The sequence below is a fragment of the Xyrauchen texanus genome, chromosome 29, assembly GCF_025860055.1.
Source record: "Xyrauchen texanus isolate HMW12.3.18 chromosome 29, RBS_HiC_50CHRs, whole genome shotgun sequence".
NCBI classification, from domain to species: domain Eukaryota; kingdom Metazoa; phylum Chordata; class Actinopteri; order Cypriniformes; family Catostomidae; genus Xyrauchen; species Xyrauchen texanus.
Genome location: NC_068304.1, coordinates 8,865,492 through 8,888,212, shown reverse-complemented (window position 1 = coordinate 8,888,212; position 22,721 = coordinate 8,865,492). Strand labels below are relative to the sequence as shown.

Here is a 22,721-nt window from a genome sequence, read left to right as displayed (position 1 = left end):
ATCGCTTACTTTGTAGATCTCCCTGAGTGTCGACATGATTGTATGACATCATGCACCTGCATCTCAGCGAAATCAGAGTTGAGAATTTCTGCACGCGCCTACAAGTTGTAATTCTGACTTCAAGATGCATTCCATTGCACTTTTCCTAGTAGGAAGTTGTAAAATCTTTCTGAGTTGAATGGAAAGCAGCAATACTTTTCAAAACTTGATCCGACACTGAATGCCCCAGCAGCCTAATTTACACTTAGAAAACCCCCAATGTTGCAAAAAGCACTTACCAAATTACTTGAAATCAAAATCAGTCCTCCTTTCCTGATTAATAAATTAATAAATCACACGGTCATGCAGAACATCTTGTGTTTTTAAATGGCAATGGCAATAACAGCAGTGATGAAGATCTTGCGCTCTTCTCTTTTAAATTACGTACATCACTTAAAGCATGATTGTCACTCAAGGCCAGATAGAAGGCCTCGACCGGACATATCCAAAAGACCACACCCACCAAGAACAAATAAATCAATCTGATTGGCTGATGAATCTGACAATCTGACTTTAGTTGCTCATTCATTTGCATTGTTGAGGGATTCTGTGGAAATTCTGAAGGCCTGAGGGGGTGGAGCTCAAACTCACACGCTGCTTCAGGCATTGATTTGTGAATCAGTTGTCACACTTTGCTTGTAAGCATCAAGAAATACATTCTGACTGGATAAACATTTCGTTTTTCTCTATTTGTTTGTAGATTGTGGAAATCGATTGTAAATACATAGGCACAAAAAGGTGATTGAGAATGAAAGGATGAAAAATATTTATTTGGCATGTTAGGCCCTGAGAATTCGCCACTGCTCATAAAGAATGGGAGGTATATCTTGATACTTGGGGCAAAGACACTGTTGAGAACAACTAAAGCTTCTGTTGTGTGACCAGTCCTTCTCCGAGTCCCCTGATCAACTCCACTAGCTCCTCTGTTTGACGAGACTTCTCCTCCAGGAGCTCGTAACGTAAACTCGAGATGTCCTGCTTTATCTCTTTTAGTTCTCCTTTGAAAACAAAAGCGTAATAAAAACCTTCTTTGATATTTGACATCAGAGGCATAGCCAGCAAATTAGACCCAGGCCCACCCAGAATATTAGAGATTATTCTTTGACTTCAAAAATATATTTATAAAATAGTTTTTAAAAATGCAAAAATTCTGCTTTCTGAAGATGTGAAAGAACTGATTGTGCCGCTTATCTGTTGTCAACTCCCTGTACAATTGCCCCATAGACATTCACTGTAAGTGCATTACTGTGAACCATTTTTGCGTTTGTTTTAGAGCCCAGTATATCTAACTGATAGTGTGAATGTGTACTGGAGTGCAAAGATGTCACTAAAGTAGAAAGAAGAGGTTACATGTACCTTCATTAACTTCATCTCCCTCTCTGTCAGTCCGTGCTTTTATGACGTATCGTTTGATTAGACGTTTCATGATCCTCTGTGGAAAGTTATAGACAGATACTGAGGAATAATTTCCAGTGAACAGTAAAGAATATATTTTTAGATAACTGTGTTATCCTTAAAAATTCATATGATGTTAATTCTCATCAGTCATTCGTGGCTCTGTGCGGTCAGATACTTTACATAATGTGACTGCTAAAAGGTATAACTGACCGTTGTCACTGTCTAACGATTTCTCACATTGCTGTAGTTTGATGTCTCTTGTATCACTCTACAGTGTCTTTTATCTCACACAATAAACTAATGTATCATTTGATAACCAGAATGTGTGCAATTACTCTTTTCTTTGTTTTTAAATGAATAACTGCTGCTTTAATATTTACAGAAAAACCTAATAAAATCTTTTAAATAAATAAAATGAATAATTTCTAAATGTTTATTTTTTATTTTTTTATCTAATGCATCTAAAGAAATTAATGAATTTTTACATAATCAAATACTTTTTGTATTTTATCCATTACATATGTAGATATGTGAATTACCTGGTAACGACTTGGATGAGGAGAATCTTTCTCCATTGACTCTTTTTTTTTGTCCAACTGAAAGCAAAACATATATATTTCTTTTTAAATCTTTGTAAATATGAAACCAATAATATTTTGTTCTTGAAATAATTTAAAAGTTCCAGATAATTTTATTCATGCTGGTGCATAAAATTGACATTAGAGGGCGCCAAATACAAATAATACAGTATACAATGGAAAGGCAAGACAACAGGAAAGTTAAAGGGATAGTTCACCCATAAATGAAAATTCTCTCATCATTTACTCCCCTCATGATATCCCAGATGTGTATGATTTTCTTTCTTCTGCTGAACACAAACAAAGATTTTTAGAAGAATATTTCTGCTCTGTAAGTCTGCAATGACTGAAAGTGCCAAAAAGCACATAAAGGAAACTTAAAATTAATCCAAATGACTCCGGTGGTTAAATCCATATCTTTAGAAGTGATATGATAGCTCTGGGTGAGAAAAAGACCAAAATTTAAGTCCTTGTTTGGAAGAAATACTTATCCTTGCCCAGTAGGTAGTGGTATGCACAAAGAATGTGAATTACTAAAAACAAAAGAAGATTGTGGAAGTGAAAGTGGACATTTATAGTATAAAAGAACTTAAATATTGATCTGTTTTCTTACGCGTACCTACCTGTATCATATCACTTTTGAAGACATAGATTTAAACACTGGGGTCTTGTGGATTACTTTTATAATGCCTTTAAATGCTTACGGACATTCTGAGTTCTGGTCACCATTCATTTGCATTGTAAGGACCTACAGAGCTGAAATATTCTTTTATAATCTTCATTTGTCTTCTGCAGAAGAAAGAAAGTCATACACATCTGGGATGGCATGAGGGTGAGTAAATGATGAGAGAATTTTTATTTTTTAATGAACTAACCCTTTAAATGTAAAACCATCAACACTAGATAGACCATCTGTGATTAAATGATGTTGGGGTTACCATCTTCATTAAATTAAAACGTAAATGTTGAGCTGCTGACCTCTCCATCTCACCTCATTGAGCTCTGTGTCCTTCTGGTCCTCTTTGTGCCTGTGCAGGGGCATTAGCAGGAGCTGTTTGAGTTTCAGGGCCAGGTTAATTACTGATTTGGGGCTGGGTATCAGGTTAAATGGCACAGGTAGGGTTCCCCCTTCTTCAAAGTAAGAGAACCACAGCTTTGCCCTGGCAAACTTCCATTCCACATCTGCATCGTTCTGCCATTAAAGTCATATTTCTGTATAAGGCATTTATCTATCTGATGTACATCTACAGACAGCTGTCAAGCAGTCATTTCTAAGAAAAGTGCAACGAATGTATTGTTCTGTTTTTACAGTGGGTCATGTTGGGAACACTTCCAGAAAAAAAGGTCAAATGCAGATACAGTACATTTTTGATCCCAGAGGAACAAATCATATAAATGTACTTTGAAATGTTCAAACAGTACGTATCCAAAACGATGTATAAAATTGTTTTCACGAGGGGGGCGCTGAACCTCTGAGCATTCCACGCACAATAATAAAGCGGCTGAGGAATTACTTGAGGTGGTTACTCGGGCTGTGGCCAGGCTACAGCTAGACTGGGCACACAAAAAAGAGACCCCAAACACTCGAAACCAGAAGACAGATTTCTGTCTGGTGGCCAAAAAAAAAAAAAGGGAACGCTATATCAGTCTCTTCCTTTCTTTGATGACCTCCATGATGAGCTCTCTCGTTCATGGAGGAAACCTTATACTTCCCATGTCTTCGTGCCCTTGACGTCGACATATTCAACTTTAGTGGGTGCCGAGGCACGGGGGTATTCAGTGATGCCGCCGGTAGAAGAGACACCTGCGGATTATCTCTCGCCTGGCTTGGCATCATCACTAAAGAGACCCACTCTCCCCACAAAGCCATGCAGGACCACCTTCACGCTTGTGGGGAAGGCTTATCAGGCAGCAGGTCAGGCTGTTGCTGCCCTGCACACTATGGCAGTGTTACAGGCGTACCAGGCTGATCTGTTGAAGGACCTGAGTGTGGGCACCACGGTCAATGAAGAGGCTTTCTCTGAGCTTCGTCGAGCCACGGATCTGTCTCTCCGCGTGACCAAGCAGACTCGAGCCATTGGCCGGACTATGTCTGCTTTAGTCAGCATGGAGAGACACTTATGGCTCCACCTGTCGGGCATCAGAGACAAGGACAAAGTTTTCCTTCTCGATGCCCAGGTTTCGCCTTCTGTCTTATTTGGTGATGCTATGAATGTAGTTATCACCAGGTTCCAGGAGGCAAAGCGTCACGAGGAAGCCTTCGGGCAATTCCTTCCTTGCTGCACTCAGGGGTGGGGCCGTCAGCCACCCTGCCCCGCCCCGTTCCTCGTAGAAGGGAGGCTCAAAAACAAAGCGTGGCGAGTCGTGCTTCCCCTCGTAGAGACTGGGGGCCAGCTCATCGCCCTCAGCAGCCCACAAAGCAAGACCTCAGGGCAGTAATTTCTAAGAAGAAAAAACCCTGATGGTCTTGAGCCCAGCCTTGTGGGGATAGCCCGGCTCAGGTAGGGGTGCGTGAAGCATTCACCTGTACCTTCCCGATACCCCCACGAAACCTCTCCATTCCCGCCGCCTCTGGTGTTTCGGAAGTTAGAGGTTTCCAGCAAAATGTAGGTGTTCCGTTGCTTCCTGCCTTAGTCGAGGATACTCGACATCCCCGCAACAGGAAGTGTCAAAATTGATACCCATCTCAGAGAACCTGGCAGTGCGGAAGCTACTGCCTGGTGTTTCTATGTGGGTTCTAAGAACAGTAGAAAAAGGCTACAGAATTCAATTTGATTCCGCATTTCAATGCCGTGGTCTACACAACCGTGAAACCAGATAAAGCACATCTACTGTGTAAAGAACTGCAAAATCTCTTGGTCAAAGGGGCCATAGAACATGTTCCCCTTCCAGAGAAAGAGTTAGGTTACTACAGCAGATACGTCCTGGTTCCCAAGAAGGGTGGGGTTTGCGTCCGGTTTTAGAGCTTTGAGGCTTGAATCACTCAATCAGAGCGTTCAAGTTCAATATGCTAACTGTCAGGACGGTCGTGTCTCAAATCCAACATCACGATTGGTTGGTCACGATCGATCTCATGGATGCATATTTTTCATATAGAAATTCTGCCACAACACAGGAAGCTTTCCAATATCGGGTTCTTCCATTCGGCCTAGCCCTATCACCCCGCACATTCACGAAATGCATGGATGTAGCACTGGCTCCTTTGCGACTCCGGGGCATCCGCATTCTGAATTACGTCATTCTAGCACAGTCACAAGAACTGGCAGTTCAGCACATAGATATCGTCTTAGCTCATCTGGTTTCTCTGGGACTGAGACTCAGCATCAAAAAGAGCATTCTCTCTCCCACTCAGGAAATTACCTATCTGGGCGTTGTATGGAATTCGATCATGATGCGGTCACAATTGTCTCCCGCTAAAATCGTGTCCATTCAGAACACCCTTAGCAAAGTCAGTCTAGGCCAAATTTGCACTGTTCATCAGAATGAATTAATACTAGGTCTCATGGCATCTGCATCCTCTGTGATCACTTTGGGACTTCTGCACATGAGACCGTTTCAGTTGTGGCTCAAAGCCAGGGGATTTAATCCAAGGGCCAGTCCGCTAAGGCAGATAAGGGTTATGCGCCATGCACTTCGTACCCTTTCTATTTGGTTCAGACCCCGGTTCCTCACTTTGGGTCCAACTCTAGGTGCGTCTTGCTGTCGCTAATTGCTAACGACAGACGCCTCTGTGACTGGCTGGGGTGCTAGCACCTGTGACGCATCTATTTATAGCCCTGCTACAGGTGCATCCAATGATGTTACCAGCAGAGGCTATACATTCTGGTCAATTTCATTGATGTTTTGCACACATTCACAGCTGGTCACACCTAAAGATGTTCCCAAAATACTAAGTTCAAATCCAAAGAAAAACAAAGCAATCTTCCACAACATATCTGTATTAAAAACGTAGGGTATTTGATGTTTTTATTTATTTATTTGTGTGGGTTTCTGTTTATTTTTTTGGCAAAATTTAAACAGTGAATTGTAAACAACATGATCAAAGGGAAGTCGGCATGTTGTTTCCGATACTTCGGAAACAACATGTTTCCATTACTAGGATCGCCCACATTATGCAGACTCACCAACAAGTGTCATCTCCTATCAGAAATGTTGTCATCGGTTCTGACTTGTTTACCTTCCCCTATGTTGCAACCGGAAGCGAGCCGCTTCAGTAGTGTGGAAGACCCGAGTTCAGAACCCATAGTGAAACCAGGAAGTTAATTGTGTAGACGTAATTAGTGATAAGCGTGATTCAGAGGTTGTATTTTTCCCTCTATTATTCAATTTTAAACAGGTGTGTTTTAATCTGTGTTTTAAACTGCAAATATGTGTCCCATAGATGAATATACAGATGAGGACAATCATAGAGAATGGGAAGGGATGTACAGGTGAATAAATTCTGATATAAATGAGGGGGCTAGATTTTGTAAGCGTGCATTCATATTTTATAATGAATCGGTTGTTGAACAGGAAGCTTTCGATGAGGGAGGGTAGATGTCATCAATTAGTGTAGGTGATGATCCTTGCAGCAAAGTTTTGGATGATTTGTAACCATTGGAGTGGTTTGTCAGGAACGCCAAAGAGGATGGTGTTAGAGTAATTAATGGGGAAGTCACCAGGGCTGGAATCTGATCTTGAGTGCTGTGCTGAGAGAGGGATGGGCGCATTCTGCCGATATTGTGTAGGTGAAAGAAAGCAGTGCGTGAGATATTGTTGACGAGAGGACCAAAGGAAAGTGTACTGCCAAGGATGACACAAAGGCTTTTTATTTGGTGGTAAATGTGAACTGGACAATCATCGATGGAAACAGTAAGCAATGGGGTCTTGGACAATGTGGACTTTGAGCCAGTGAGAATATCTTCAATTTAATTGCCATTTAGATTAAGAAAGTTGTTTGTTATCCAGGTTTTGATCTCCAGGAGACCGCTGGTGAGGACAGAAGGGGGAAGCAATGTGTTCAACTTCGTGGATATGTAGATCTTGGTGTCATCTGCATAGCAGTGAAAATGTACTCCACGATGGCAAAGAATCTGTCCAAGTGGAAGTAGGTTGATGATGAGGAGGAGTGGTCCCAACACCAACCCCTGCGGGACACCATGAGTAACTGGGGCTAACTCTTACCTGAAGTTGTTCATCTGTACAAACTGGGTTCCTCCTATCTATCTAGTAGAAAACAAAGGAAAGCAGAGCCAGCCAGGCTTTCAAATAATATTGAATGTGAGATGGTGATAAAGGCAGCACTGAGGTTGAGAAGGATGAGAATGGTGAGAATGCCAGAGTCAGCTGCAAAGAGGATGCCATTGGTAAATTTAACCAGGGCTGTTTCGGTACTGTGTTTGGGCCAGAATCAGGATTAGAATAGGGGAACAGTAATGTTAAAGAGAATGAGCTTGTGATTAGAAAAGGGAAGTTCTGAAGCAGTCAGTTGGAAGTTCACGTGCCAGAGCAGCAATCTAAATACAACATGTAAGTTGTGTTGTGAGTTGGAAAGTTTGCAAATTGATTAAAATCATAGCTATCCAGAATAGAATAAAAATCCTTATAATGTATGCGAGTGGGGTTGTCAAAATGGATATTAAATTCACCCATTAAAATGATGTTGGGAGACATAGCACACTATATAGGAGGTCTATAAATTGCAACTATGATGGTGGGATTTGGTCCATTTAATTGAACTGCCAAAATTTGAAAATTGGATGGCTGTGAGACAGAGACTAACATGATTTTTAAATTCTTGTGATGGATCAGTGCAAGAACACCCCCTTTACCCAAGTGTAAGTGTAGTTTGCAGATGTAAACAAAGCCAGGTGGTATTGTTTCGTTGAGATTAAAGAAATAATTTGGTTTTTGGCAAGTCCTAGTAAGACATAAAAAATTAAGTTTCAGATCTGCAACGAACACTGCATTATTGCTTAGTGGTCGTACATTGAAAAGGGAGAATTTGAGAGAATCAGAGAGAGCAGGTGTAGCTGACCTGGTTAGAGGAGCAGCTACACCTGCACCTGGTCTGTAGACACTATAGTCTACAGACCAATCAGAGTTAATTGGCATATGAAACGTAGACCAGAATGAGCAAATGTATCTGACATTGTTATAGGAAAAGTTCTTACGGGATCAATGATGGATGTATCTTGGATGTCGGAGAATGTCCCTGTTTCTGAATATTGTTGACGGAGGCTCGTAACGAGACCTGAGGATATCTGTTGTTGAGTACATCAGCCGTGGTACAGTATTAATGACGGTGAAAAATAGAATAATCCATACTAGCAGATGTAAGATCCGCATGGTCAAGTTCTAACAACACCACAGCCGAATAGACAGGCAGCAATGGAGGAGAACCCGCAAAAGGAATGGAGAGCCAGAGCAGCCGGACAGACCATGCAGCCGGACAGATCGGTAGCACACCAGACCCAGACCACAGCAAGCAGCCTCGTAGACGGCAAACTCAACACAGACCACTCCAGCCAACTGTATGATGGAAGACCATCAGACCACAACAGCAGACCCCGGAATGGCAATGGGACACTAACAGCCGCAGGTGATAAGCCAACAAGACACTGCAGAGCCACAGCACGACAGCAAACAGGAACAGGGCAGCAATTCCAACAGTACAGCCAGGATCTAGCAGCGCAGCTAAAACCCAGCAGTGGAGTTGAAATGCAATAATGCAGTTCAAATGTAGTAGTACAGATATATGAGGCAACTGATCCAATAATGCAGATTAGACATCAGGCTAGAAAAAAAGACTAAAACAAACACATTACTCCGGTGAGTAGCAGCAGACAAAACACACCAGCGTTCACTCAAAAGGAACCGAGAAAAAATGTAAATGTTAAAAGTCTATTTATTTGCTATCGCTATACAATAAGGTTCCATTTGTTAACATTAGTTCATGCATTAGGTATCATGAACAAACAATCAACAATATATTTTGTACATCATTTATAAATCTTTGTTAATGTTAGTTAATAAAAATACTATTGTTCATTGTTAGTTCATTTTTGTTCATAGTGCATTATCTAATGTTGACAAGTACAACTTTTATTTAAAAAAAAAAAAAAAAAAAGCATTACTATGTATATGTTGTAATTAACATTAACTAAGATTAATAAATGCTTAATAATTAGGGTGACCAAATTCCTGCTTGTGGAAAACGGGACAGCCCCCTCCCAGCAAACATTAAATTGAAAGTAGAGGGTGGATCTGCATCTGTAACTGTTGTCACCTTGTACTTTTCGCTGGCAGCTATTTTTTTCAGTGTGCACTTGTCCTTCAAGAGTTTATCGTAAAATGCAGAGCAGTCCAGTCCAAAATGAAGATGTACGAAAGCATTGCCTTCATGAATGTTACACTGAGTCAAGATATATCCGGTGTCCATGCTGTGGTCATTATTGAGAACACACGCGCCACAGATGCAGATGTCCTAGGAAGGCATAAAACAAACTCCACGACCTTGGCTAAGACTCCAAAGTTGATGGCCTTGCACTCCAGCTCACGAAAAACGTCTGTACATCTCTCAGACACGGCCATCTTGTTCACGTTTCACTCAGTGATGCAACGAGTGACAATGTTTTTCACGCAAGCCCACTCATCAAAGAGCGTGGTTTAATCAATCAAACTGAGAATGGGGATTCTGGAGTAGAAGTGTTCAAGGCAGCTCTGAATGTCTTTCCACTCTGGGATGTCTCTAAGTAGGGCCCACTCAAGTTTTTCTGTGTTCTCCAATGAGCGGCTCCAATGTTGGAAGCAATCCACTGATGCTGAATAAAAGTTACTGTCAGCATAAAATAAATCATCTGCTTGCATGTCTCCAGCTTCAACCAGGGCATCCAACTGCTTTTTAATGTCAGAGGGTATGAATGACTCTTCCAGCCAGCAAGAATTTTCTCAGGTCATGAATGTGCAAAGCTATGGCCGTGTACAACAAAATGATCAAAAGGCCGTCACTTGATTGCACCTTGTCAGATTTTAAACTCTTTTTAAAGATCCTCATTAAATGTAAATGCACGCTTCCTTGACATTTTTCCAGCCGGAATTTCATCTGTATTCTTTCAAACTAAGTCTTCAATCAGTTCACTAACTGGACATCTATTGATAAGGGATTGTGATTGGATAGTTTAATCCAATCATGTACTCCAAATAAAACGGTGTGATTTTATTGGTTTTACAAGCCGTATCCTTGGCTACCTTTGATAAGAATACTCACATGACTGAGAAAGCCGCATAGGCAATAGAGACATTTTAGAAGTGTGAAAATACGGTACAAAACACCATTTTTTCAGAATAAGTCGGGACACTAGAAAAAGTGTTTGAATACAGGACTGTCCCAGGAAAAACTGGACTTCTGGCCACCCTATTAATAAGTATTGTACATTTTTAGTTCATGTTAAGTAAAGTTGTTAACTAATGTTATCTATTTTAGTCATAGTTTTGAACTTAAAGGAAATTTTAACCAAGATGAAAATTTAATTTAAAATAATTTTCTTTGAAATATATTATTCTTGTTTTTTTACTAAAATAGTATTATCTTCATTTATTCACTCTCACTCTCTTTTTTCCATGAAACACAAAAAGAGATTACGTTAACCTCAGTCTCCATTCACTTTCATTAAAAAGTGCAAAGTCAACCTTCTTCAAAATGTCTCTTCTTTAGTTCCACAGAAGAAGTCAGATGGGTTTGGAATGACATGAGGGTGAGTAAAGAATGATAGATTTTTGTTACTTTTGATCTAATGATTTTACAGTGCTTTTAAGGTGCTGTATCTTTAAGAAAGAAGGCTTTCAATAGCATGTTAACAAATGACAGGATCTGGACATGTACCTCTGGCCTGTCCATTCCTAACATCTGGTAGTTTCCAAAATTTCATTTCTGAACATGATTACCTCAATTTCCTGAAAGGAGCTGTTGATCATGGCGATGAGCATGTTGAGTAAGACGATAACCATGGTAACGTTGTAGACTCCATAAAGGACGTAGCCAATATTCTCAATGAATTTGTGCCCGTTGTTGATGACGACAGACTTGACCTCAGAAAGTCCAAAAATAGCCCAGAATAATGTTTTAAAGCTCTCCTCAACACTGGGGGAAAAGAGGAAATAGAAAATAAAATGCCATCAGGCCTCGTGGGCATTATGTGACATTATTTCATTCAGATTTCATAAAAAAGATTTGTTCATTTTAATGTAAGGTTAGAAATGTCATTATTTTAGCATATAAAATATGTGTTTCATGTTTATTTATTGTATGTATTTATTTATAAGAAACCAATGACAGAATCTATTCCTTTAAAGCATTATTTTGATGTTTCCAAAACCAAGATTTCACAAAAGGACTCATTTAGAAACGACAACTAATTACACTCAACCTCTGACCTCCTGACCTTTCATACATTTCAAAAGCTTTAATGAATTACTTAATAAATGACTGCTTATCCTCAATTTCCTCAATTACATTGAGCTTCTTATTAAAATATAATTATCTTTTCTGTGTCCATTTCTCTTATTCACTCTTATGTCCACACATGCTGTGGAAGTCATGATAATTGAATTTGCCAAACGCCTACTTCCAGCATGTCCTTGTGTACTGTTGGCAGTGGCCCTGGCCATTTTGTAATTATACAACTAATAAAGACTGATATTAAGGATATGATATAATTAATCAGAACAAGGCAAACGATCATCAAAAGTGTCTCAAATCAGCACATATCAATCCGATGCTTACGTTGTGAAGGCGTCATTCTGCTTCGCTCCAAGATAATACGAATAGAGGTTAAACATTCCTAACATGAAGGCCACGAATACCATGATGAAGATCACCATGAATTTAAATATGTCTTTCACTGTCCGGCCCAGAGAGATCTGCAGGGGTCCAAAGCTCTCATTGGCTGGCAGGATGTATGCGATCCGAGAGAAGCTCAGGACCACTGCAATGGCATAAAGACCCTCAGAGATCAACTGAGGGTCCGAAGGAACCCAGTGAACACGAGCTGAAATACAAAGCAAACCTGTAAAGATCAAGCATCATGGCCTTTTCTGCAGGTCTTTCATAAGATTAAGCTGAAGATAGCTGAAGTTCAGTAGGAGACAATGAGAACTCATTGGAGAAACATGTGTGATCTATGTACCTGTTGGTTCTGAGCTTAATCAATGTTTAAAGGCGCTTGCTTTTTGTTTGTGTCATCTTGGACTGATAGTGACACCTTGTGTTGTGGTTGCAGCATCATTCAAATAGTTTTCAGTTACAGATGCCATTGTAGAAATTCAATATTCACAATAAACCATGATTCATTTAATCCAAGAGAGAAAGTGTCCAAAAACAAGATGGTTACTGAGATTAAACAAATAGTATTCAGCTGGTCATGTGATTCTAAAATGGTCACCCCATGAGGGCACCCTCCCCCATGTAGATTGAAACAGCTTCTATAAGGTTACTGATATGAGACACTGTGTATGATCGCTATGGGACACCATCCGAGTGTCATGTGGTCTGAAGCTCTTATATAATCATGCAATTTATTGGCTGATGGCGCTTAAGGTACATCACAGGCTCCATAAAGGTGCTTGCTTTTGCACCATTGTGTCAGTTTTTCAGCATATAGCCATATAGAGTATAGCCATCTACACAGTGTCTCGTTCCCCTCAGGGAACCAAGTTTACTTAAGTAACCGAGATGTTCCCTTTCGTGGAACTCCAACTGTGTATCATCACTATGGGAATGAAATACATTCACACCATGCAAACAGTAGCTGCCAACTGTCTAAGCCCATGTGGTAAGCATACAGCAGAGCACAAGTGAGCTAAAGCATCTAATTTTTAAGGAATTATGAATTTACTCCTGTTCCAACAGAGAGAACCTGGGAAGCAGGAGTCAAACCCTCGTATTGATAATAAAATCTAACAAATATATGCAAAGAGGACTATCCTGCCACCATACAAATATTCTCCAAGGATGCACCTCTAGCCAAAGCCCATGAGGATGCCATGCTCCTTGTAGAATGGACTAGAATACCCGAAGGCGAAGGTAAACCATGCACTTCGCCAGCCACCAAAGGACACAAACAACTGTTCTGACGCCACTGGCTAGTACGGTCAACATAAACTTGGAGTGCTTGAACTGGGTAAAGCATATGCAACCTTTTATGCTCCTCCAATTCAAATAGGGGAGGAGAGAAAGCCTGAAAATTAATGGTCTGCAAGTGAAATTACATAGAAATAACCTTGGGCAAATAGTCCAAATGAGGTCTTAACACAACCCTTGAACACCCTGGTACAAAATCCATACACAAGGGATATTGATCAACAGGCATATCACAGACTCTCTTAAACGATGCCAATGCCACTAGCAAGGCAGTTTTAAGAGTCAAAAACATTCCAATAACTGTTGTCAAGGGCTCAAACGGGGCACCTAAGAGCGCCTCTAATACAATAGATTAATCCAATAAAGTGACGCGGACCGGACAAAAAGCTCTAAGCCTGCATAACCTGGACATAAAATGAGAAACAAGAGAATGTTTACCAACAGAGACTCCATTGATAAGCCCATGTTCAGCTGCTATAATTGCAACATAGATTTTAAGGATCGCCAGGGCATCCCGGCCCCAAAACACCCCTGCAAAAATTTCCAGCACTGTACTGACAGGGCAGTGAACTGGATTTTCACTTTGCTCTGTACACCAAGAAGCAAATATATGCCACTTAAAGGTATACAGCCTCTTTGTTGATGGAACTCTAACATTAAACCACAGCGATAAACCATAATTCAAAAGAGCGCCAGCGAGTCTAGCTCCATACCAAGAAACATAATCTGTTGCCTTGGCAACAGGAAACTCTTGTTTAGGTTCACTTGCAGTCCTAGATTTCTCAAATGACGAGAACGACATCTCGGTTTTGGGTAGCCAGACTGTCTCAGCGATTCAAAACACGGAGCCTTGAAGCCTCATGGGATTCAGAGCTCCATCCATGCATTTTGTGAAAGTGCGTGGTGCCAGAGTAAGTCCAAACAGGAGGCAAAATTGGTTCACTTTTCCATCAAAAGCGAATCTGAGAAAGCGCCTGTGCGTCGGCGCAATATGAATATGGAAATGCGTCCTTCAAATCCACTGTCACAAACCATTCCCCCGGCCGTACTTGTGACATTATTTGTTTCTGCAACAACATTCTCAATTGACATTTCATAAGAATGAAATTCAAATGTCTCAAATCTAGAATGGGGCGCAAGCCGGCATGATATATAACCATGCTCTATTGTTCGAATATCCCATTTCAAAACATTTTGCAACAGCTGCAAAGCCGCTAGAAGGGCAGATAGAGGAATTAATGTATGGCTCTCCCCTGTAGCAAAAGGTGTAACCATTACATGGTGCTCTTGGCTTACTTTTGCCCACTGCCCTACACTGAGTGGCACAGCGGAAGGAGACCCCTGTGCCTTCACTACTGCGGTCAATTGAATGAAAGTAAATAGTGTCTTTCCTGTATTACATTTAGGCATGCATTAAAAAAAAGTCCTAAAATATGTATACAGCTGGGACGCTCATTGAATAAAAGAGAAAAAATTATCTTCCCTGGCATGTTGAACAGAAGACAATTTTGGGACAATTGCCTTTATTATATCTAGGCATGTATACAAATCACCCTGAAGTGTGCATACAGTAGGGACGCTTATGGAATAAAACATCTTCCCTGGCATGTTAAACAGGGAAGATTGTAGGGAGAATTGCCTTTATTTTATCTAGGTATGTATAAAATCCACCCTGAAGTGTGTATACAGCAGGGATGTTCATTGATAAAATCTCTTACCAGGCATTTTGAGCGGGGAAGAGTGTGTGAGCATGGGGGATATTGGGAACAAGGTCAGTAGACTGCAGTCCTCTGAACGGTGCTGATATGAGCCCCAAGCACTCGTATGTGTGCCCTTTTTTTGGACTTCAAAATCATTGTGTGTAGATCCAACAGCTGTCTGAAAAGAGCGAAATCCATGACGCAATCAAAAATCAAGCAGAGATAGGAGTGTGTGTCTCTTCTCTCGCCAGAACACCCACGTGATCTACAAAACGGACGAATGAAAAAAAAAAAGAGTAAAATATCTCACATCTCCTGATAGAAGCCATTCAGCCTTCTTGCACTGTGGCCAGGCTCACGGTCCATACATGATCCCCTCCGCTGCGAACAGTTCTTTGAACAGGGAGGGGAGAGAGAGGCCGCTCCACCATTGCCTTATTCATGTGCATTCTCCCAGAACAACACAGAAAAAGATAATAGGGACAAAGGGGCCCATTTAGTTTCCTTACTGTCCAACGACAAATTCTCTCATACAGCGTTTTTTGTGGCGACGGCTCACAACGTGAATGGTCTCTCACACGTGTTGTTCATCAGAAAATGGCCATTGAGCTAGGCCTCAGAACATGTCAGGTTAGACTTGTGCTTTCGCTCAGGGGGAAGGCTACAAACACAAGGAGGATTCAGGTGTCCGTTCGCACTCCTATCTTCTCAGACACAAAGCAGAAATCAAATGGCTCTAGCACACAGAGCTCCAAATCTGGAGGCTATAGATCTGGAACAAGTGGGGATAGCGCCTCGTGGTGAGAAATCGCAAGCCTTGATTAAGTGCCTTTGTCCTCGTCGGTCCCTTGTAATGTTTTGGGGGAAAAAAACACATTGAAATTGCTCTCAAATTTACACTGTGTCAGCGACGTCCTTACGAGTTTGCCACTCAAAAGGGAGAAAAATAATTCTTGCTTTGACATGAGTCGCTAAAAATAAACAAGGCCTTAGACAATTTGTGACTTTTCAAACAGAAAATATGACTCGATGGTGTGAAAGTGAGCTTTATGTAGCCTGTGACGTGCAATCAGCCAATAAATTGCTGTGATTGGATAAGAGCTTTTGACCATGTGACACTCGGACAGTCTCCCATAATGATCATACGCAGTTCAACTTCCACGAAAGGGAACTATATTATTATTACGTTATTTTTGACAGACAGACAGACAAATAGATAGATTACTGTCAGAAAAGTGTGTGATTTTTTTGAATGGTCAATGCTTTATTTCTACCGTCTAAATTCGTATTCAACAACAGTACTCACCAAGTCGATAATATTCTATCTCAAAGGGCAAGGTAATGTTTGATAGATCAGTGTAGTGCTTGTCAACATAACTCTGTGCAACATTTGCATGCCAAAATGCCATAAATCGCGCAATGAATGAAGTCACAAAAATGGCCAGCATTCCAAAGTCCAGCAAATTCCATGGCTCCGAGATATATTCCCGAGCACCCTGAGACCATATCTCTTTACATTCAGCCCAGATCATTCCTGCAATCAGAAGAGAACAGAGATATATAATTAGATCATGATCACAAAATAAAACATAATTAATTTTCTTACAAAACTGAACAAATAAGTAATTCAATATCTTTAAAACAAAAAATGGCAAACATTCTTTTATCTGAGCAACATTAACAATATTGCTTTTACTTTCAGACAATTTCTATTAATATTTATAATACTATTAATATTTTAAAAATGTATTTAAAAAACACATTGGCAGATGTGACAGATGTTAGACAGTTTGAAGAGTCATGACCCTTCTATGAATCGTTGTGTCCTTGTGGATGTCATTTGGGATTCAATTCAGTGTGGGAATTTCCTTTAGCATTAACTAAAGCTCCAAGGCAAATCATATATTGACAGAGCACATTAATTAAATATTTTCTCCACTGTAGGTTTTGCAAATCTTATTCAAACCTGCCTCACAAGATTTGTCACATAACAGTAGCATTTGGCATCATTAAAACTAAACCTGACGTGACACGTCCTGAAGCATCAAATTTGAAAATGTGCAAGTGTGAATGAGATTTGAAAGCTAGCAGAGGGGAAGACTATTAGTGAATAATGATTTCAGATTTGGTCTGTTCCTCACACAAAGCTATTGAATGGTTACAGAACTCTGAACACTTAATTTTGCTCCCGTAAGTTTCTATTCTGCACCCAATTGCTCCCGTTGAATTTCTTCGAAGTTCAACTGCTCTCTGACTGCAGTGATTGCATTGTGTAAATATATGTACATTATTTGAAATTCAAGTGTAAAACTAAGTTTGGCTAACATACTAAAGCTAGCGGCAACACATTTTGTGTGTTTGAAACGTCTTTTAGGATCCTGCCAATAAAGAGTAAACAAGAAACCAGACAGAAGGCAGGATCCTGACAACGTCACTTCAGTTAAACGGCAAATGTTTCCATGTAGAAAAAAGTCCTTAAGTGTTCAGCTTGGGAAGATACTACACTTAGTGTTGTATACTTAGCAAGATACTGCATAGTCACTATTAGCGTATTGTGTAAGTGCACAGTGTATAGTGCTTCATTGGGACACAGCATGCTGTATGACCTATGACCCAAGAAAGTATCAGCATTTCCATCCAGGTGAAAGGGGTAGTTTTCATGCGGAACAGTTGGGATGGGTGATCGTGGACCGTCATGTTTGGCAGGAGTGTTGTCCCTTCAAAGCGGTCAGCGGCATTCATGATTAGAAGCCCAAGAAAGATTGTGAAAGAAGCCGCATGCGCTACAAACTTCAGGAAAGGGCCACGCATGATCTTTCCCAACTACAAGGAAAAAACATATTTAAAACACAAAATAAATTAATAATGAAAAGTTATTTTTGCATTGTTGAGGTAATTTTGTTTTTTAAATCAGTGGTTTGCAACTGGTTTTGCTTTAGGATATTAGACATCAAGTGGCGACCAAAACAGTCCCAAAACTATTTAGTGTAAATAAAAATGTTCTTAGACTCAAACATTGAAATGTATTAATATTACCATAAATTCAGGACTGCAATATGATTAACTATATTAAGCCATATTACCATGTGATAGGTAAACTTGTGCCAAAATATCAGAGTTTGGATTTGACGCACTGCCTTTAACGTCAACAACAAAACATGTGGTAAGCATTTTCTTCTCACTTTTAAACGTTGAGAAGCAATTAGCAATGATTATATAATACACAGTTATATGGTTAGTTGCATTTAATAACTTGCTTCCAGCATTGTTTATCCCTGCTGTTCATGACCCTATCAGAACTGATCCATGATCCACCAGTTGAGAACCTCTGCTAAATCATTAGCAGCACACTATCACAATCTGAATAAATTCATGCAAAACATTGCCTTCTTTCTTGTTTTCTTGAAACTACTTAACCGATCTTACATAAGAAGAACAGAATCTCATGCAATTGCCAAAGGACAAAAGGTTATTCCAGAATGACCTTGCTTGAGGGTGCAATCCAGTACAGTAAGACCAAGATGGGCAGTCCAACCACCACCCCCAGAACCACGAGTAACTTCATTGCTGTGGTCTGCTGTCTGAGCCCGGACAGATTTTCATACCAGATAGACAAGAGCTGCTGTTGACAGTTTGGATGGGCAACAAACTGCTTGAAGCAAAGGAGAATGCAGACATGATGTGTGGAAACATGGAGATATGTTAATATTATTGTATAATCATCCACAGTAATGGTGTATGCTGTATAACAATATAAAACTTAATGAAATAATTGGCTCTGTTCCAAAGCCTGTCTTGTAGTCTACTGTCTTGTTGCCAATTTACACAAGTAATCATGTCCCTGGACCGTAATAAGGAATTTCCTACCATCGGAGCAATTCAAGCTTGAAGTACCACTTATTTACTCCAGGGGGCAGTATGCAAAACTCCAGCTGTTACGGCAACACACCACATATACAGAGGAAAAAAAACACACTTACCGACAACAGAGAGCACAAGATGAGGACATTCTTGCGTTCAAACACAGCTTGATGGAGCGCAAATCCAAACGCAAGGATCTCAAGACGTGTTTTTTTTATGTTAAACTTGAAACAGCCACCTAAAAATGGTATGTTACGCAATCAAAGTGAGACGCTCCAAAAGCATCCGCCTGACACGTGTGTACATTGATGCACCCTTAGAAAAGCCCTTATAATAAATCTATCTCTGAGAGATTGACGAATTCAATTGCAAAAAGGATTGTGACTGGCTTACAGTATGTTCAATTATATTGGAATAAATAATATATTGGATCCTAACATTTTTAAAAGAATGGGAACGTGTGGTCTGCTGTTTCCAGGTGAAATATCCACAAGGTGGCACCAAAAGTGAGTTGTATTTTAAATAATAAATTATATAATATTGTCAACAGGAATGCATGTTTTATTAACCATTTGCTCTAACCCTAAACTTAACCAGTGGAGAATAAAATGTGAACCAATTGTGCCTCCTGTTTGGACTTACTCTGGCACCTCGCAAAAATGCAACCTCAGAATCATGCTCTTCATTGTTTATGTGAAAACGATGACTTCCTGGTTCTTAAGGAAGCACCAGAGCGAACTGTAATCACAGTTGAATTGATGCAACAGTGTTGATGAAGGATGAGGTTTATCAGTAATTTGGCTGAACAGAGTTGATTTCAGGTTAAAAGAACTTTCAGAAGTACTATGTCGATTTCCGGTATGATCGTGTTGCGCAAGGTGCAGAGGAGATTTGACTCACAACTGATTTAGAAAAAGTTTGCTGTTAGAATGTTTCTTAGCTAAACATGCACTGCTTTAATATGCATAAAAATACATACTGTAGCAGACTAAAATAATGGGTAAAATAGGCTTTGGAACAGAGCAACTTTATGCATTTTTAATGCTTATCATCACAACAAATCACCTTTTTCAGCTCGTATTTGATAGCCAGTTTTAATCTAACTAAACTAGGTCTCCCGCCATTTTCAAAATGGCCATCTGTCTCAGTGTCTCCATTCAAAATGGCTTCGACTTCCTCAGTGTTGCGACACAGATCCAGAAGTCCAACCACAAAATCTTTACACTGCATAGACAGCCTCTTATAATCATTCTGTGAATGGAAATGAGCATATATTTGTGAAAAATATACACACTATGCCAATAATAGCTTATCACAGATATTACACAGTTCACCTTTTAACAACATAATTATGAATGATGTTATGAGTGTTACCCTCACATTTATTATAAATATTATGAACTATGGTGCAGACAGAGTTTGCCACCTATTGTCCAATTAGCATGGAAATTAATTATAACTGGCATGTGATTAGACACATGCCGATTTCTTTCTGGAAAGTAACAAAAAACTGCTGTACCATCTGCTTCAGCCTGGCAATAATAGCATATAATGCAGAGCTAAGCAACCCACTCTCTGTTAAAGGCCACAAACTCACCAACCAATGGGCAAAATTGCACACCCACATCCATATGCATTTAGCAAAAAAAAAGTAAGTTAAAAACCTCAATTATGACTCTTAAACATACAGTATATTTTTTATTTATTTCTAAATGATCCTTATCATTTACACTCCCTGATAAACTGTAGTTCACAAAAAGTCATAACATACTTTATGTATAGCATACTACCTCTGAAGACCCCATAACAAACGTTTTGACAGTTTTCTTTGCTGTCTTGACTTATTTGTTATTGAAATGGTAAGGTGGGTGACATATTGAAGACTTTGCATATAGCCTTAGCCTAACATCACAGCCCAGTAAAACCACGTTTGACAGATTGTACCATTTATCAGTGACAACAATTTAAGAATTAATAAATCCCAGCCAATTGATCCCCTTCCCAATCAATTGATGAAAATAAATAAAGTACAAGCTTTATCTGATGAAACATGATGTGCTGCATTCTACTTCTAGCTGGAGGCAGGGAAGAGAACATTCCTATTCTAAAGAGAATTTTATTGGTCAAAAATGTGTAAAATGTGCCCATGCAAAAAAGATGATGTTATCAATATTTTTGGTATGTTTTCCCAGAAGTTTAAAACTGGGTCAAACAGCTGCACCACTTTTTAGTGAAACCTGCATCTTATCAGTATTTATTTTAAATTAAGACAGTGCTATTTTCCTGTCACAATTAATGCTGTTACTGTTATTACCCCCTACAGAAAGCAGGCAGTAAACAGAATTTTATTAAAAACTTACGTTGTGTAATATCATTCATTATTCATTTATTAATAATAGTCTCCATCTCCCTTCTTCCATCAGATTTTAACTCACAAGATGTAAAATACGGACCTTTGTGCAAGAACCCTGCGTGTCACTATTTAGATGCCAAATGCGACCCTTTAACAATGTGGCTTGTAAGTCCATCGCTGTCATCAAAGGCTTTTGCCATCAACAGACTGATACGAAAACTTTCAAAAAGAAATCCTTTTTTTTTTTTAATAAATCCTTACCATGTCCACAGGACACGCACACAGATTTATTGAGGGGCTTTATTGATTATAATACGAGTGATCCAATATTCCCAACCTTTCCCCTTAAGATATAATTGTGAGCATCTAACCTATGATTCAGTTTAATCTCCTCTCTTGCGCAGACACCCTCAGTATGAACAACACATCTGGATAACTTCATGTAAACGTTTGATGTTCTTTGAGAAAATATGTTAACTCATGGCCTTATTTAAAGGATTGGGCAATGATACCAGCAATGCTTCAGGGTCAGTAGCATTCTAATTCCTTTGTTATCATTTACATCCTTGAAATGGTCTATATTGACATATATTGATACTGTATAGTGGCATGCAGTGCTCTTGCACAAGTGTCAAAACTGTATGCCTTCGGAGTGAGAACAGTTTGTTCCAACACACCATCATGCCTACCTTAAATTCTTTCTCTATGTTGGCCAGTACGGCCAGTTCATTGCTGAGCTCTAGAGCCGTCAGCACTGGGTCTTCACTGGACAGGGACAGGTAGGCAGGACTAGCCAGCCCTTTGTAGGCATTGATTCTGGATCGTGAATGACTGAAAGAGTCATGCCTCTGATGGTACAGGCAACTGTTACATTTGCAGAAGTAGTCATGCGGTCGTTGAATGCGGGCACCCTTCCTTAACAGAATGTGCACAATCTCGTACTCATGGCAGTGAGAAGCTAGTAAAATGGGTGTAATATCATGGGAAAATCGAGTGCCGTCCTCATCATAGGCGAAGAAGTCGTCTTGTGTCTCTGCTTGGAGGGGGCTGTTGGTGAGTTTGGTTGTGTCTGCAAAGGCTTGGTGGCCCAGAATTGCCTCTACAATACGAATGTAGCCTTTGCTTATGGCTAACAGCAGGGCATCACCTATCCGGGCAAGGTTCTCTTTCTTTAGCAGGAACTCCGTCACTTCCAGATGTTCATTGGCAACTGCAAGCTGCAATGCGTTCTGGCCCATGTAGTCCACACAGTTGACATTAAGTTCTGGAAGTTCTTCTAGCATCCTACGGATGACAGGAATATTTCCATACTCGGCTGCTTCTAGGAAACGTTCCTCAGTTGAGGACAAACTATTGTATCGAGCGTTAAACATGTAAGCTGGTCTCCGCATAGCCACGTGGCGGCTCTTAGCCATTGTATGCCGTTGAATGTCATCGCTGCTCCACCTAACCCAACAGAGAGGACATCAAATCACAACACTTAATTAAAACAAGGTAACAGTTGGTACTGTAAAATTCTAAATGTCCTCAGTTTGGATGAGGTTGCTATAATAAAGCAAGCCACTCTAAATTTCCATAGGAAAATGTTGTTGCTCAAGGGTTTCTTGAGGCTTAATGTTCATTACATCAGGGTACAAAAGCAACAAGACAGGCTTAAATTCTGGCTTCAGAAG

At 40.0% G+C, this 22,721-nt stretch overlaps 1 protein-coding gene across 1 annotated transcript; it reads right to left on the bottom strand.

The window, feature by feature from the left end:
• Positions 1–605: 605 nt before the first annotated feature.
• On the bottom strand, positions 606–22,421 carry trpc6b (transient receptor potential cation channel, subfamily C, member 6b). The gene is made up of 11 exons (XM_052097510.1): positions 21,738–22,421; positions 19,761–19,946; positions 18,319–18,483; positions 17,441–17,657; positions 16,141–16,368; positions 11,779–12,043; positions 10,941–11,136; positions 2,994–3,207; positions 1,977–2,017; positions 1,396–1,471; positions 606–1,037 (listed from the first exon to the last, which is right to left on the bottom strand). The coding sequence occupies exons 1-11, from the start codon at positions 22,419–22,421 to the stop codon at positions 901–903; spliced, it is 2,409 nt and encodes an 802-aa protein (XP_051953470.1). The 3' UTR covers positions 606–900.
• Between the last annotated feature and the right edge of the window lie 300 nt (positions 22,422–22,721).